Source organism: Oncorhynchus mykiss, chromosome Y, assembly GCF_013265735.2.
Source record: "Oncorhynchus mykiss isolate Arlee chromosome Y, USDA_OmykA_1.1, whole genome shotgun sequence".
Lineage (NCBI taxonomy): Eukaryota > Metazoa > Chordata > Actinopteri > Salmoniformes > Salmonidae > Oncorhynchus > Oncorhynchus mykiss.
The window spans coordinates 17111470-17130344 of NC_048593.1; the positions used below are offsets into that span (position 1 = coordinate 17111470).

General features: G+C 46.1%; 1 protein-coding gene across 3 annotated transcripts in view; it reads right to left on the reverse strand.

The window, feature by feature from the left end:
* The window catches only part of LOC110509723 (calcium/calmodulin-dependent protein kinase kinase 2), a 41836-nt gene that overhangs the window by 17414 nt on the left and 5547 nt on the right, over positions 1 to 18875 (reverse strand). For 2 of the 3 annotated variants that reach the window (XM_036968328.1, XM_036968329.1), the window contains exons 2-5: positions 18072 to 18640; positions 16593 to 16640; positions 15474 to 15527; positions 14384 to 14435 (exon numbers count right to left, since the gene is read on the reverse strand). In XM_036968328.1, coding sequence (XP_036824223.1) covers positions 14384 to 14435; positions 15474 to 15527; positions 16593 to 16640; positions 18072 to 18572 — 655 coding nt within the window. In that variant the 5' untranslated portion in view covers positions 18573 to 18640. Of the gene's footprint in view, positions 1 to 14383; positions 14436 to 15473; positions 15528 to 16592; positions 16641 to 16857; positions 16966 to 18071; positions 18641 to 18875 lie in introns of those variants that run through there. The other variant, XM_036968330.1, reaches the window with a different exon arrangement.

An 18875-nucleotide genomic window follows, 5' to 3' on the forward strand; every position in this document is an offset into this window, starting at 1 on the left:
GTACAACCAGCACTGCAGCTGTATGAATGAGTACAACCAGCACTGCAGCTGTATGAATGAGTACAACCAGCACTGCAGCTGTATGAATGAGTACAACCAGCACTGCAGCTGTATGAATGAGTACAACCAGCACTGCAGCTGTATGAATGAGTACAACCAGCACTGCAGCTGTAATGAATGAGTACAACCATCACTGCAGCTGTAATGAATGAGTACAACCAGCACTGCAGCTGTAATGAATGAGTACAACCAGCACTGCAGCTGTAATGAATGAGTACAACCAGCACTGCAGCTGTGTGAATGAGTACAACCAGCACTGCAGCTGTCTGAATGAGTACAACCAGCACTACAGCTGTATGAATGAGTACAACCATCACTGCAGCTGTAATGAATGAGTACAACCATCACTGTAGCTGTAATGAATGAGTACAACCAACACTGCAGCTGTAATGAATGAGTACAACCATCACTGCAGCTGTAATGAATGAGTACAACCATCACTGCAGCTGTATGAATGAGTACAACCATCACTGCAACTGTAATGAATGAGTACAACCATCACTGCAGCTGTAATGAATGAGTACAACCATCACTGCAGCTGTATGAATGAGTACAACCATCACTGCAGCTGTAATGAATGAGTACAACCATCACTGCAGCTGTATGAATGCGTACAACCATCACTGCAGCTGTAATGAATGCATACAACCATCACTGCAGCTGTAATGAATGAGTACAACCAGCACTGCAGCTGTAATGAATGAGTACAACCATCACTGCAGCTGTATGAATGCGTAGAACCAGCACTGCAGCTGTAATGAATGAGTACAACCATCACTGCAGCTGTAATGAATGAATACAACCAGCACTGCAGCTGTAATGAATGAGTACAACAATCACTGCAGCTGTATGAATGCGTACAACCATCACTGCAGCTGCAATGAATGAGTACAACCATCACTGCAGCTGTAATGAATGAGTACAACAATCACTGCAGCTGTAATGAATGAGTACAACCAGCACTGCAGCTGTATGAATGCGTACAACCAGCACTGCAGCTGTAATGAATACAACCAGCAATGCAGCTGTGTGAATGAGTACAACCATCACTGCAACTGTATGAATGAGTACAACCATCACTGCAACTGTATGAATGAGTACAACCATCACTGCAGCTGTATGAATGAGTACAACCATCACTGCAGCTGTAATGAATGAGTACAACCATCACTGCAGCTGTAATGAATGAGTACAACCATCACTGCAGCTGTATGAATGCGTACAACCATCACTGCAGCTGTAATGAATGAGTACAACCAGCACTGCAGCTGTAATGAATGAGTACAACCATCACTGCAGCTGTATGAATGCGTACAACCAGCACTGCAGCTGTAATGAATGAGTACAACCATCACTGCAGCTGTAATGAATGAGTACAACCAGCACTGCAGCTGTAATGAATGAGTATAACCATCACTGCAGCTGTATGAATGCGTACAACCATCACTGCAGCTGTAATGAATGAGTACAACCATCACTGCAGCTGTAATGAATGAGTACAACCATCACTGCAGCTGTAATGAATGAGTACAACCATCACTGCAGCTGTATGAATGCGTACAACCAGCACTGCAGCTGTATGAATGCGTACAACCAGCACTGCAGCTGTAATGAATGAGTACAACCATCACTGCAGCTGTAATGAATGAGTACAACCATCACTGCAGCTGTAATGAATGAGTACAACCATCACTGCAGCTGTATGAATGCGTACAACCATCACTGCAGCTGTAATGAATGAGTACAACCAGCACTGCAGCTGTAATGAATGAGTACAACCATCACTGCAGCTGTAATGAATGAGTACAACCATCACTGCAGCTGTAATGAATGAGTACAACCATCACTGCAGCTGTAATGAATGAGTACAACCATCACTGCAGCTGTATGAATGCGTACAACCATCACTGCAGCTGTAATGAATGAGTACAACCAGCACTGCAGCTGTAATGAATGAGTACAACCATCACTGCAGCTGTATGAATGCGTACAACCAGCACTGCAGCTGTAATGAATGAGTACAACCATCACTGCAGATGTATGAATGTGTACAACCAGCACTGCAGCTGTAATGAATACAACCAGCAATGCAGCTGTGTGAATGAGTACAACCATCACTGCAGCTGTATGAATGCGTACAACCAGCACTGCAGCTGTATGAATGCGTACAACCAGCACTGCAGCTGTAATGAATGAGTACAACCATCACTGCAGCTGTATGAATGTGTACAACCAGCACTGCAGCTGTAATGAATACAACCAGCAATGCAGCTGTGTGAATGAGTACAACCATCACTGCAGCTGTATGAATGAGTACAACCATCACTGCAGCTGTATGAATGAGTACAACCAGCACTGCAGCTGTAATGAATGAGTACAACCATCACTGCAGCTGTAATGAATGAGTACAACCAGCACTGCAGCTGTAATGAATGAGTACAACCATCACTGCAGCTGTATGAATGCGTACAACCAGCACTGCAGCTGTAATGAATACAACCATCACTGCAGCTGTGTGAATGAGTACAACCATCACTGCAGCTGTAATGAATGAGTACAACCATCACTGCAGCTGTATGAATGCGTACAACCATCACTGCAGCTGTAATGAATGAGTACAACCAGCACTGCAGCTGTAATGAATGAGTACAACCATCACTGCAGCTGTATGAATGCGTACAACCAGCACTGCAGCTGTAATGAATACAACCAGCAATGCAGCTGTGTGAATGAGTACAACCATCACTGCAGCTGTATGAATGAGTACAACCATCACTGCAGCTGTATGAATGAGTACAACCAGCACTGCAGCTGTAATGAATGAGTACAACCATCACTGCAGCTGTATGAATGAGTACAACCATCACTGCAGCTGTAATGAATGAGTACAACCATCACTGCAGCTGTAATGAATGAGTACAACCAGCACTGCAGCTGTAATGAATGAGTACAACCATCACTGCAGCTGTATGAATGCGTACAACCAGCACTGCAGCTGTAATGAATACAACCAGCAATGCAGCTGTGTGAATGAGTACAACCATCACTGCAGCTGTATGAATGAGTACAACCAGCACTGCAGCTGTAATGAATGAGTACAACCATCACTGCAGCTGTATGAATGAGTACAACCAGGACTGCAGCTGTATGAATGAGTACAACCAGCACTGCAGCTGTATGAATGAGTACAACCAGCACTGCAGCTGTATGAATGAGTACAACCATCACTGCAGCTGTATGAATGCGTACAACCAGCACTGCAGCTGTAATGAATACAACCAGCAATGCAGCTGTGTGAATGAGTACAACCAGCACTGCAGCTGTATGAATGAGTACAACCAGCACTGCAGCTGTATGAATGAGTACAACCAGCACTGCAGCTGTATGAATGAGTACAACCAGCACTGCATGAATGAGTACAACCAGCACTGCAGCTGTATGAATGAGTACAACCAGCACTGCAGCTGTAATGAATGAGTACAACCATCACTGCAGCTGTAATGAATGAGTACAACCATCACTGCAGCTGTAATGAATGAGTACAACCAGCACTGCAGCTGTAATGAATGAGTACAACCAGCACTGCAGCTGTGTGAATGAGTACAACCAGCACTGCAGCTGTCTGAATGAGTACAACCAGCACTACAGCTGTATGAATGAGTACAACCATCACTGCAGCTGTAATGAATGAGTACAACCATCACTGTAGCTGTAATGAATGAGTACAACCAACACTGCAGCTGTAATGAATGAGTACAACCATCACTGCAGCTGTAATGAATGAGTACAACCATCACTGCAGCTGTATGAATGAGTACAACCATCACTGCAACTGTAATGAATGAGTACAACCATCACTGCAGCTGTAATGAATGAGTACAACCATCACTGCAGCTGTATGAATGAGTACAACCATCACTGCAGCTGTAATGAATGAGTACAACCATCACTGCAGCTGTATGAATGCGTACAACCATCACTGCAGCTGTAATGAATGCATACAACCATCACTGCAGCTGTAATGAATGAGTACAACCAGCACTGCAGCTGTAATGAATGAGTACAACCATCACTGCAGCTGTATGAATGCGTAGAACCAGCACTGCAGCTGTAATGAATGAGTACAACCATCACTGCAGCTGTAATGAATGAATACAACCAGCACTGCAGCTGTAATGAATGAGTACAACAATCACTGCAGCTGTATGAATGCGTACAACCATCACTGCAGCTGCAATGAATGAGTACAACCATCACTGCAGCTGTAATGAATGAGTACAACAATCACTGCAGCTGTAATGAATGAGTACAACCATCACTGCAGCTGTATGAATGCGTACAACCAGCACTGCAGCTGTAATGAATGAGTACAACCATCACTGCAGCTGTAATGAATGAATACAACCAGCACTGCAGCTGTAATGAATGAGTACAACAATCACTGCAGCTGTATGAATGCGTACAACCATCACTGCAGCTGCAATGAATGAGTACAACCATCACTGCAGCTGTAATGAATGAGTACAACCATCACTGCAGCTGTATGAATGAGTACAACCATCACTGCAGCTGTAATGAATGAGTACAACCATCACTGCAGCTGTAATGAATGTGTACAACCATCACTGCAGCTGTATGAATGAGTACAACCAGCACTGCAGCTGTAATGAATGAGTACAACCAGCACTGCAGCTGTAATGAATGAGTACAGCCATCCCTGCAGCTGTATGAATGAGTACAACCAGCACTGCAGCTGTAATGAATGAGTACAACCAGCACTGCAGCTGTAATGATTGAGTACAACCAGCACTGCAGCTGTAATGAATGAGTACAACCATCACTGCAGCTGTATGAATGCGTACAACCAGCAGCTGTAATGAATACAACCATCACTGCAGCTGTGTGAATGAGTACAACCATCACTGCAGCTGTAATGAATGAGTACAAGCATCACTGCAGCTGTATGAATGCGTACAACCAGCACTGCAGCTGTAATGAATGAGTACAACCATCACTGCAGCTGTAATGAATGAGTACAACCAGCACTGCAGCTGTAATGAATGAGTACAACCATCACTGCAGCTGTATGAATGCGTACAACCAGCACTGCAGCTGTAATGAATACAACCAGCAATGCAGCTGTGTGAATGAGTACAACCATCACTGCAGCTGTGTGAATGAGTACAACCATCACTGCAGCTGTATGAATGAGTACAACCAGCACTGCAGCTGTAATGAATGAGTACAACCATCACTGCAGCTGTAATGAATGAGTACAACCATCACTGCAGCTGTAATGAATGAGTACAACCATCACTGCAGCTGTAATGAATGAGTACAACCATCACTGCAGCTGTATGAATGCGTACAACCAGCATTGCAGCTGTAATGAATACAACCAGCAATGCAGCTGTGTGAATGAGTACAACCATCACTGCAGCTGTATGAATGAGTACAACCATCACTGCAGCTGTAATGAATTTGTACAACCAGCACTGCAGCTGTAATGAATGAGTACAACCATCACTGCAGCTGTATGAATGCGTACAACCATCACTGCAGCTGTATGAATGAGTACAACCAGCACTGCAGCTGTAATGAATGAGTACAACCATCACTGCAGCTGTATGAATGAGTACAACCAGGACTGCAGCTGTATGAATGAGTACAACCAGCACTGCAGCTGTATGAATGAGTACAACCATCACTGCAGCTGTAATGAATGAGTACAACCATCACTGCAGCTGTATGAATGAGTACAACCAGGACTGCAGCTGTATGAATGAGTACAACCAGCACTGCAGCTGTATGAATGAGTACAACCAGCACTGCAGCTGTGTAAATTAGTACAACCAGCACTGCAGCTGTATGAATGAGTACAACCAGCACTGCAGCTGTATGAATGAGTACAACCATCACTGCAGCTGTATGAATGAGTACAACCAGCACTGCAGCTGTAATGAATGAGTACAACCATCACTGCAGCTGTATGAATGCGTACAACCAGCACTGCAGCTGTATGAATGCGTACAACCAGCACTGCAGCTGTAATGAATGAGTACAACCATCACTGCAGCTGTATGAATGTGTACAACCAGCACTGCAGCTGTAATGAATACAACCAGCAATGCAGCTGTGTGAATGAGTACAACCATCACTGCAGCTGTATGAATGAGTACAACCATCACTGCAGCTGTATGAATGAGTACAACCAGCACTGCAGCTGTAATGAATGAGTACAACCATCACTGCAGCTGTAATGAATGAGTACAACCAGCACTGCAGCTGTAATGAATGAGTACAACCATCACTGCAGCTGTATGAATGCGTACAACCAGCACTGCAGCTGTAATGAATACAACCATCACTGCAGCTGTGTGAATGAGTACAACCATCACTGCAGCTGTAATGAATGAGTACAACCATCACTGCAGCTGTATGAATGCGTACAACCATCACTGCAGCTGTAATGAATGAGTACAACCAGCACTGCAGCTGTAATGAATGAGTACAACCAGCACTGCAGCTGTAATGAATGAGTACAACCATCACTGCAGCTGTATGAATGCGTACAACCAGCACTGCAGCTGTAATGAATACAACCAGCAATGCAGCTGTGTGAATGAGTACAACCATCACTGCAGCTGTATGAATGAGTACAACCATCACTGCAGCTGTATGAATGAGTACAACCAGCACTGCAGCTGTAATGAATGAGTACAACCATCACTGCAGCTGTATGAATGAGTACAACCATCACTGCAGCTGTAATGAATGAGTACAACCATCACTGCAGCTGTAATGAATGAGTACAACCAGCACTGCAGCTGTAATGAATGAGTACAACCAGCACTGCAGCTGTAATGAATGAGTACAACCATCACTGCAGCTGTATGAATGCGTACAACCAGCACTGCAGCTGTAATGAATACAACCATCACTGCAGCTGTGTGAATGAGTACAACCATCACTGCAGCTGTAATGAATGAGTACAACCATCACTGCAGCTGTAATGAATGAGTACAACCAGCACTGCAGCTGTAATGAATGAGTACAACCATCACTGCAGCTGTATGAATGCGTACAACCAGCACTGCAGCTGTAATGAATACAACCATCACTGCAGCTGTGTGAATGAGTACAACCATCACTGCAGCTGTAATGAATGAGTACAACCATCACTGCAGCTGTATGAATGCGTACAACCATCACTGCAGCTGTAATGAATGAGTACAACCATCACTGCAGCTGTAATGAATGAGTACAACCAGCACTGCAGCTGTAATGAATGAGTACAACCATCACTGCAGCTGTATGAATGCGTACAACCAGCACTGCAGCTGTAATGAATACAACCAGCAATGCAGCTGTGTGAATGAGTACAACCATCACTGCAGCTGTATGAATAAGTACAACCATCACTGCAGCTGTATGAATGAGTACAACCAGCACTGCAGCTGTAATGAATGAGTACAACCATCACTGCAGCTGTATGAATGAGTACAACCATCACTGCAGCTGTAATGAATGAGTACAACCATCACTGCAGCTGTAATGAATGAGTACAACCAGCACTGCAGCTGTAATGAATGAGTACAACCATCACTGCAGCTGTATGAATGCGTACAACCAGCACTGCAGCTGTAATGAATACAACCAGCAATGCAGCTGTGTGAATGAGTACAACCATCACTGCAGCTGTATGAATGAGTACAACCAGCACTGCAGCTGTAATGAATGAGTACAACCATCACTGCAGCTGTATGAATGAGTACAACCAGGACTGCAGCTGTATGAATGAGTACAACCAGCACTGCAGCTGTATGAATGAGTACAACCAGCACTGCAGCTGTATGAATGAGTACAACCATCACTGCAGCTGTAATGAATGAGTACAACCAGCACTGCAGCTGTAATGAATGAGTACAACCATCACTGCAGCTGTATGAATGCGTACAACCAGCACTGCAGCTGTAATGAATACAACCAGCAATGCAGCTGTGTGAATGAGTACAAAGAGCACTGCAGCTGTATGAATGAGTACAACCAGCACTGCAGCTGTAATGAATGAGTACAACCATCACTGCAGCTGTAATGAATGAGTACAACCATCACTGCAGCTGTAATGAATGAGTACAACCAGCACTGCAGCTGTAATGAATGAGTACAACCAGCACTGCAGCTGTGTGAATGAGTACAACCAGCACTGCAGCTGTCTGAATGAGTACAACCAGCACTACAGCTGTATGAATGAGTACAACCAACACTGCAGCTGTAATGAATGAGTACAACCATCACTGCAGCTGTAATGAATGAGTACAACCATCACTGCAGCTGTATGAATGAGTACAACCATCACTGCAACTGTAATGAATGAGTACAACCATCACTGCAGCTGTAATGAATGAGTACAACCATCACTGCAGCTGTATGAATGAGTACAACCATCACTGCAGCTGTAATGAATGAGTACAACCATCACTGCAGCTGTATGAATGCGTACAACCATCACTGCAGCTGTAATGAATGAGTACAACCAGCACTGCAGCTGTAATGAATGAGTACAACCATCACTGCAGCTGTATGAATGCGTAGAACCAGCACTGCAGCTGTAATGAATGAGTACAACCATCACTGCAGCTGTATGAATGCGTACAACCAGCACTGCAGCTGTAATGAATACAACCAGCAATGCAGCTGTGTGAATGAGTACAACCATCACTGCAACTGTATGAATGAGTACAACCATCACTGCAACTGTATGAATGAGTACAACCATCACTGCAGCTGTATGAATGAGTACAACCAGCACTGCAGCTGTAATGAATGAGTACAACCATCACTGCAGCTGTAATGAATGTGTACAACCATCACTGCAGCTGTATGAATGCGTACAACCATCACTGCAGCTGTATGAATGAGTACAACCAGCACTGCAGCTGTAATGAATGAGTACAACCATCACTGCAGCTGTATGAATGAGTACAACCATCACTGCAGCTGTAATGAATGAGTACAACCAGCACTGCAGCTGTAATGAATGAGTACAACCATCACTGCAGCTGTATGAATGCGTACAACCAGCACTGCAGCTGTAATGAATACAACCAGCACTGCAGCTGTGTGAATGAGTACAACCATCACTGCAGCTGTAATGAATGAGTACAACCATCACTGCAGCTGTAATGAATGAGTACAACCAGCACTGCAGCTGTAATGAATGAGTACAGCCATCCCTGCAGCTGTATGAATGAGTACAACCAGCACTGCAGCTGTAATGAATGAGTACAACCAGCACTGCAGCTGTAATGAATGAGTACAACCATCACTGCAGCTGTATGAATGCGTACAACCAGCAGCTGTAATGAATACAACCATCACTGCAGCTGTGTGAATGAGTACAACCATCACTGCAGCTGTAATGAATGAGTACAAGCATCACTGCAGCTGTATGAATGCGTACAACCAGCACTGCAGCTGTAATGAATGAGTACAACCATCACTGCAGCTGTAATGAATGAGTACAACCAGCACTGCAGCTGTAATGAATGAGTACAACCATCACTGCAGCTGTATCAATGCGTACAACCAGCACTGCAGCTGTAATGAATACAACCAGCAATGCAGCTGTGTGAATGAGTACAACCATCACTGCAGCTGTGTGAATGAGTACAACCAGCACTGCAGCTGTAATGAATGAGTACAACCATCACTGCAGCTGTAATGAATGAGTACAACCATCACTGCAGCTGTAATGAATGAGTACAACCATCACTGCAGCTGTAATGAATGAGTACAACCATCACTGCAGCTGTAATGAATGAGTACAACCATCACTGCAGCTGTAATGAATGAGTACAACCAGCACTGCAGCTGTAATGAATGAGTACAACCATCACTGCAGCTGTAATGAATGAGTACAACCATCACTGCAGCTGTATGAATGAGTACAACCAGCACTGCAGCTGTAATGAATGAGTACAACCATCACTGCAGCTGTAATGAATGAGTACAACCATCACTGCAGCTGTAATGAATGAGTACAACCAGCACTGCAGCTGTAATGAATGAGTACAACCAGCACTGCAGCTGTGTGAATGAGTACAACCAGCACTGCAGCTGTCTGAATGAGTACAACCAGCACTACAGCTGTATGAATGAGTACAACCATCACTGTAGCTGTAATGAATGAGTACAACCATCACTGTAGCTGTAATGAATGAGTACAACCAACACTGCAGCTGTAATGAATGAGTACAACCATCACTGCAGCTGTAATGAATGAGTACAACCATCACTGCAGCTGTATGAAGGAGTACAACCATCACTGCAACTGTAATGAATGAGTACAACCATCACTGCAGCTGTAATGAATGAGTACAACCATCACTGCAGCTGTATGAATGAGTACAACCATCACTGCAGCTGTAATGAATGAGTACAACCATCACTGCAGCTGTATGAATGCGTACAACCATCACTGCAGCTGTAATGAATGAGTACAACCAGCACTGCAGCTGTAATGAATGAGTACAACCATCACTGCAGCTGTATGAATGCGTAGAACCAGCACTGCAGCTGTAATGAATGAGTACAACCATCACTGCAGCTGTATGAATGCGTACAACCAGCACTGCAGCTGTAATGAATACAACCAGCAATGCAGCTGTGTGAATGAGTACAACCATCACTGCAACTGTATGAATGAGTACAACCATCACTGCAACTGTATGAATGAGTACAACCATCACTGCAGCTGTATGAATGAGTACAACCATCACTGCAGCTGTAATGAATGAGTACAACCATCACTGCAGCTGTAATGAATGTGTACAACCATCACTGCAGCTGTATGAATGCGTACAACCATCACTGCAGCTGTATGAATGAGTACAAACAGCACTGCAGCTGTAATGAATGACTACAACCATCACTGCAGCTGTATGAATGAGTACAACCATCACTGCAGCTGTAATGAATGAGTACAACCAGCACTGCAGCTGTAATGAATGAGTACAACCATCACTGCAGCTGTATGAATGCGTACAACCAGCACTGCAGCTGTAATGAATACAACCAGCACTGCAGCTGTGTGAATGAGTACAACCATCACTGCAGCTGTAATGAATGAGTACAACCATCACTGCAGCTGTAATGAATGAGTACAACCAGCACTGCAGCTGTAATGAATGAGTACAGCCATCCCTGCAGCTGTATGAATGAGTACAACCAGCACTGCAGCTGTAATGAACGAGTACAACCAGCACTGCAGCTGTAATGAATGAGTACAACCATCACTGCAGCTGTATGAATGCGTACAACCAGCAGCTGTAATGAATACAACCATCACTGCAGCTGTGTGAATGAGTACAACCATCACTGCAGCTGTAATGAATGAGTACAAGCATCACTGCAGCTGTATGAATGCGTACAACCAGCACTGCAGCTGTAATGAATGAGTACAACCATCACTGCAGCTGTAATGAATGAGTACAACCAGCACTGCAGCTGTAATGAATGAGTACAACCATCACTGCAGCTGTATGAATGCGTACAACCAGCACTGCAGCTGTAATGAATACAACCAGCAATGCAGCTGTGTGAATGAGTACAACCATCACTGCAGCTGTATGAATGAGTACAACCAGCACTGCAGCTGTAATGTATGAGTACAACCATCACTGCAGCTGTAATGAATGAGTACAACCATCACTGCAGCTGTAATGAATGAGTACAACCATCACTGCAGCTGTAATGAATGAGTACAACCATCACTGCAGCTGTAATGAATGAGTACAACCAGCACTGCAGCTGTAATGAATGAGTACAACCATCACTGCAGCTGTATGAATGAGTACAACCATCACTGCAGCTGTATGAATGCGTACAACCATCACTGCAGCTGTATGAATGAGTACAACCAGCACTGCAGCTGTAATGAATGAGTACAACCATCACTGCAGCTGTAATGAATGAGTACAACCATCACTGCAGCTGTAATGAATGAGTACAACCATCACTGCAGCTGTATGAATGCGTACAACCAGCATTGCAGCTGTAATGAATACAACCAGCAATGCAGCTGTGTGAATGAGTACAACCATCACTGCAGCTGTATGAATGAGTACAACCATCACTGCAGCTGTAATGAATGAGTACAACCAGCACTGCAGCTGTAATGAATGAGTACAACCATCACTGCAGCTGTATGAATGAGTACAACCATCACTGCAGCTGTATGAATGCGTACAACCATCACTGCAGCTGTATGAATGAGTACAACCAGCACTGCAGCTGTAATGAATGAGTACAACCATCACTGCAGCTGTATGAATGAGTACAACCAGGACTACAGCTGTATGAATGAGTACAACCAGCACTGCAGCTGTATGAATGAGTACAACCAGCACTGCAGCTGTATGAATGAGTACAACCAGCACTGCAGCTGTAATGAATGAGTACAACCATCACTGCAGCTGTATGAATGAGTACAACCAGGACTGCAGCTGTATGAATGAGTACAACCAGCACTGCAGCTGTATGAATGAGTACAACCAGCACTGCAGCTGTGTAAATTAGTACAACCAGCACTGCAGCTGTGTGAATGAGTACAACCAGCACTGCAGCTGTAATGAATGAGTACAACCAGCACTGCAGCTGTAATGAATGAGTACAACCAGCACTGCAGCTGTATGAATGAGTACAACCAGCACTGCAGCTGTAATGAATGAGTACAACCAGCACTGCAGCTGTATGAATGAGTACAGCCAGCACTGCAGCTGTATGAATTAGTACAACCAGCACTGCAGCTGTATGAATGAGTACAACCAGCACTGCAGCTGTATGAATGAGTACAACCAGCACTGCAGCTGTATGAATGAGTACAACAAAGTGTTGCCATAAGTTTGCATTGTTATTATTAGCGGCTTGTCTCTTTTTTAAATTTAGTAATATTTCACTTTATATGGACATCGGACTAACATGAATTAGGGCATGAGGCAGAAATAATGCTGTGCGACTTGAGATTCGCCATCAGCTGAAAGACTGTGTCACCTTTTCTCAGTGGAGGGGGAGAGCAGGGACGGTGAGTCAGGTGAGAGGAGGGAGAGAGGAGGGACGGTGACTCGGGTGAGAGGAGGGAGAGAGGAGGGACGGTGAGTCGGGTGAGAGGAGGGAGAGAGGAGGGACGGTGAGTCGGGTGAGAGGAGGGACGGTGAGTCGGGTGAGAGGAGAGAAAGAGGAGGGAGATAGGAGGGAGAGAGGAGGGACGGTGAGTCGGGTGAGAGAGGAGGGAGAGAGGAGGGACGTTAAGTCGGTTGAGAGATGAGGGAGATAGGAGGGAGGGAGAGAGGAGGGACGGTGAGTCGGGTGAGAGGAGGGAGAGAGGAGGGAGGGTGAGTCGGGTGAGAGAGGAGGGAGGGAGAGAGGAGGGACGGTGAGTCGGGTGAGAGAGGAGGGAGAGAGGAGGGAGGGAGAGAGGAGGGACGGTGAGTCGGCTGGTTGTACTCATTCATACAGCTGCAGTGATGGTTGTACGCATTCATACAGCTGCAGTGATGGTTGTACTCGTTGGAGAGAGAGAGGAGGGACGGTGAGTTGGGTGAGAGAGGAGGAAGGGAGAGAGGAGGGACGGTGAGTCGGGTGAGAGAGGAGGGAGAGAGGAGGGACGGTGAGTCGGGTGAGAGAGGAGGGAGAGAGGAGGGACAGTTAGTTGGGTGAGAGAGGAGGGAGAGAGGAGGGAGAGAGGATGGGGGAGAGAGGAGGGACGGTGAGTCGGGTGAGAGAGGAGGGACGGTGAGTCGGGTGAGAGAGGAGGGAGAGAGGTGGGAGAGAAGAGGGGCGAGAGAGGTGGGAGAGAAGAGGGGGGAGAGAGGAGGGACGGTGCATCGGGTGACAGGCAGCCTCATCGCTGCTCCCTCCCCCCTCAGACAGACCATGAGATGCAGGCCATCAGTCCAGTAAAATTACATAAAAAGCCAATGATATTGCTCACTCAGCTGTGCTTCACAAGTAATACAACAAATGATCATGGTCATGTATCTACATTTTTTTTTAAATATAATCTCAAAATGGTCTGAGAAGAACATTGGCAGGGTAATTCAAGCACAGCCAACACGCAGTGATGTAGCCTACTACAAACCTCATTGCTACAAAACTGTTTTCAATAGGTACATGTTTTGTTATCTGAGCGGTAGATCTTGGCTTGCATCTGGACTCAGCAAAGGTTGGTGACCACTGGTCTACAGCAGTCTCACTGTAGTGTCCTAGAATAGTCTATGTGTTCCCTGCTGGATTGACCATATGCCACAGGCTCAGTACTTACGTGGGAAACCTGCCTGCCTCATCAGCCTCTTCTTGGACAGCACTTTCATCGCCTGGAGGGAGAGAGGGAGGAGGAGGGAGAGAGGGAGGAGAGGGAAAGAGGTCTGACATCAAAGTATGGAGAGATGTACAGTAAAGGGGATTGTCGTTACATGCTACAAACCCGTGCATATCGCAGGAGGTTGGTGACACCTTAACTGGGGAGGACGGGCTCGTGGTAATGGCTGGAGCAAAAATAGAACTGCTTGGCCATAATGACCATCGTTATGTTTGGAGGAAAAAGGGGGAGGCTTACAAGCCGAAGAACACCATCTCAACCGTGAAGCACGGGGGTGGCAGCATCATGTTGTGGGGGTGCTTTGCTGCAGGAGGGTCTGGTGCACTTCACAAAATAGATGTCATAATGAGGCAGGAAAATTATGTGGATATATTGAAGCAACATCTCAAGACATCAGTCTGGAAGTTAATGCTTGGTCGCAAATGGGTCTTCCAAATGGACAATGACCCCAAGCATACTTCCAAAGTTGTGTCAAACTGGCTTAAGGACAACAAAGTCAAGGTATTGGAGTGGCCATCACAAAACCCTGACCTCAATCCTATAGACAATTTGTGGGCAGAACTGAAAACTTGTGTGCGAGCAAGGAGGCCTACAAACCTGACTCAGTTACACCAGCTCTGTCAGGAGGAATGGGCCAAAATTCACCCAACTTGTTGTGGGAAGCTTGTGGAAGGCTACCCGACGCATTTGACCCAAGTTAAACAGGTTAATGGCAATGCTACCAAATACTAATTGAGTGTATGTAAACGTCTGACCCACTGGGAATGTGATGAAAGAAAAAAAAGCTGAAATAAATCATTCTCTCTACTATTATTCTGACATTTCACATTCTTAAAATAAAGTGGTGATCCTAACTGACCTAAGACAGGGAATTTTTACTAGGATTAAATGTCAGAAATTGTGAAAAACTGAGTTTAAATGTATTTGGCTAAGGTGTATGTAAAGTTCCGTATGTAAACTGTATGTAAACTGTACATGCTAAAATCGCCATTGTGTGTGTGTGTGTGAGTGTAAGATGGCCAGCAGGACTCACGTAATAAGTGTTGTTGTCTTCATTGTAGGCCAGCTTGACAACACCATAGGAGCCCTTGTCAGAGAACAGGAGAGCACAGGCAGTGTGACGTTCAGTAGCTGTCAATCATCCACACAAATAAAAACCTACAGTACACACTCAAAAGAACACACGCACACAAACACCCACCCACCCACCCACGCACACACACACACACACACACACAATAGCTATCCCAAGCTGACCCACCGGAAATGTGTGGGCCGAGTATTCTCAATGAGAACCAGCTGCTTCAAATCAAGTACAGTAAAAATGTAAATCTACCCGCCCCCTTCCACCACACACGTACACGCACATGTACACGCACACAGACACTTTAGACAGCAGGCAGAACTCTCTCTCCAACTTCACCCATCCTGAGGCTCCCATTGTCTACTGCTTCACACAGAACAGACCCACTCTGCCCGAGGAGAGGAGAGAGGAGAGGAGACTCGGGCTATTTATACCAGCCTCTCATCCTCCTCTAACTCTCCCTGGGACACGGATTTTAGGCAATTTGAAATGAGGACAAGGCTGGCAGGGAGAAGTGAGAATGACGGCAACCGTGTCCTTAATGATCCCCTCCGACTTTTTAAACACGCACAGTAAGGAATGGTGGAGGAATGGTGGAGGAATGGTGGAGGAATGGTGGAGGAATGGTGAAGGAATGGTGGAGGAATGGTGAAGGAATGGTGGAGGAATGGTGGAGGAATAGTGGAGGAATGGTGGAGGAATGGTGGAGGAGAATGGTGGAGGAATGGTGGAGGAGAATGGTGGAGGAATGGTGGAGGAATGGTGGTGGAGGAATGGTGGAGGAGAATGGTGGAGGAATGGTGGAGGAATGGTGGAGGAATGGTGGAGGAATGGTGGAGGAGAATGGTGGAGGAGAATGGTGGAGGAGAATGGTGGAGGAATGGTGGAGGAGAATGGTGGAGGAGAATGGTGGAGGAATGGTGGAGGAATGGTGGAGGAGAATGGTGGAGGAATGGTGGAGGAATGGTGGAGGAGAATGGTGGAGGAATGGTGGAGGAGAATGGTGGAGGAATGGTGGAGGAGAATGGTGGAGGAATGGTGAAGTGCTTTGAGGAGTGACAACAGTACCTTTCCGATTTCATCTTTCAGCTTGTACTGGTTGAGCTGCACGCAGTCCTTTGAGAGAGAGAGAAAGAGAGAGAAGCTGACGTCTTTGCATGACTAATGCATTTTCTTAATCTGCCAGAACCACACGAGGTGTAGCATTAGGAGAACCAACAATCCATGTAAAAGCAATACGTTTACTAACAAAACCTTCCTTTTGTTTCAACTTGGAAAACAAACTACCAGAGGTCAGCATGACTAAACATTAAAAATATATATAAGCCTGTACCATTCATGAGTAATGGGTTCTGCTGGTTTTTATCCTGTAAAGTCTAGGGGTGTTCGGGGAGCAGGGTAACAGCCTAGCAAGCAGAGAGATCATGCCTGCATTCCAAACATGTGAAAGACACACCTTCTCCCATCAGCCCTCAAATTAGGTGGACACTTCTGACGACGTATCATGACGTTATGATGAGTTACACCTGCAGTGCAAGGGAGGAATTCATTCATTTTAAATGGACCGCCCTCGCCCAGGAAATTCTTCACTCGTCCCACGGTTGTTTTTCATCCAGGCATCATGGAACCCCCCGGTAGCTATTGTGTCTGCTTTGCATGCGCTACAGTCAATTATGATTGAATTTCATATCTTGGCTAGAAGACACCTCCACAGGCATCGAAAACTAGCCATCCGACCATATCAGGTAAATCGGAAATGACAACGTATAAGTGTGATGTCAGGGAAAGTTGTATGGGCTAGATAACGCTTCCAAAAGCCAACCAAACAAAAACACCATTACTTTTACGAGACGTGTTTGTGCCAGCATGTGCATTAGTAGTACAATTTGTTTTTACTTAGACTGGTATGTTGACTTCTCCATATTGATGTTGGTTTTAAGTGTTGAATGACTTTTCTTAGCAGATGTCCAATCATGACCAATAGAATTCTGGGGCGTTTCAGGCCCCCGGAGTGAAAAGAAATGTGCACTCCAACACTCGATCACAAACGAGGGCTGAGGGGCTTTCGTTGCCAACTTTTCTTGCTTGGCTAATTGTTTGGACCGATGGCAAAGATGGCGGCAGGGATTCCCCCAAGGACCATAAGGCGAGGGTAAGTGGAGGAGGGTGTGCCTTTAAGTGTGTGGAATGCAGCCCATGTCTGCATCCCAAATAGCAGGTCCCATAGGGCTCGGGTAAAAAGTAGTGCACTGTGCAGGGAATAGGGTGCCATTTGGGACACAGGACATCTCTACAGGGAGTCTACTGGACCAAGCTTCTGAGATCTACTGGGGAGTGAGCTGGCATCTACTAACACCATGGACCTTACCTTCACATAGGCTCAACCTTTATACCAGTATGCTGCTTCATTTACCACTGGAGACAAACACACAAGTTGATGTGTGTTCATAGAGTTTGACTAACACAAAATTGTGTTTTTATTCCAAAGACCAGGGGGGGGGGGGGGGGGGGGTTAAAAGGCAGAAGGGCTGTGGCGGCGTTGCCTACCTGCAGGTCAGTGATGGAGACGCGGTGAGACTCCACGGTGGGTCTACGGGGCAGTCGTGGGGAGGATTGGGGCGAGGTGATGGGCGAGTAGGGCAGCGAGGGGTAGATGTAGCGCCCGTTGGGGGACGAGGCCGTCTGGGAGCGCTCCTGCAGGGACAGCTTCCGGTCTGACAGGTTTAGTCTTCCCCTGTGCCCCTGGAGCTCAGGGGACAGGGCCTCGGGGTGGCCCACAGAGTGGGACAGCAGGTCGCAGGAGTGGGTTCTGAAGGGCGTCTCAGAGCACTCCATGTCCTCCACCTCATCACCTCCCTTGGGCTCGTACTCGGTCACCACGATAAGGGACTCCATGTAGTCTGGGACGGGGTGAGGGTTCATCTGCGGGGCAGGGCAGCTGCACAGTAGGTCAGGCAGGGGCTGTGTGTGAGTGTGTGTGGGCAGGGAGACATGACCGCAGGGCGACGGGGGCTCAGCAGAGGGCCAGGAGGAAACGCATGGAAACATGACAACGACTGTCCCCAGGGCTTGTATGTCGCTGCTCCATCAGTGGTCTACCTCAGGAGAGCAGAGCACTAAAGGCAAAAACACAAAATAAAAACCATAAAAATGAGTTGAGGTGCCAACAAACAAATCCTAACAAGATGACGCAAACACAAAGCAACTTCATAAACATTCTTCAGAACCAAATCAACCTACAGCTGTTTGAACTTAGGCTAGGCAACGTTGCTAGCATACTGCTTCTCCATGTGCTAACAACTTCAAAACAGGGCAGGAATCAGTCTCTATAGGGGGTTAGGTTATCTATTC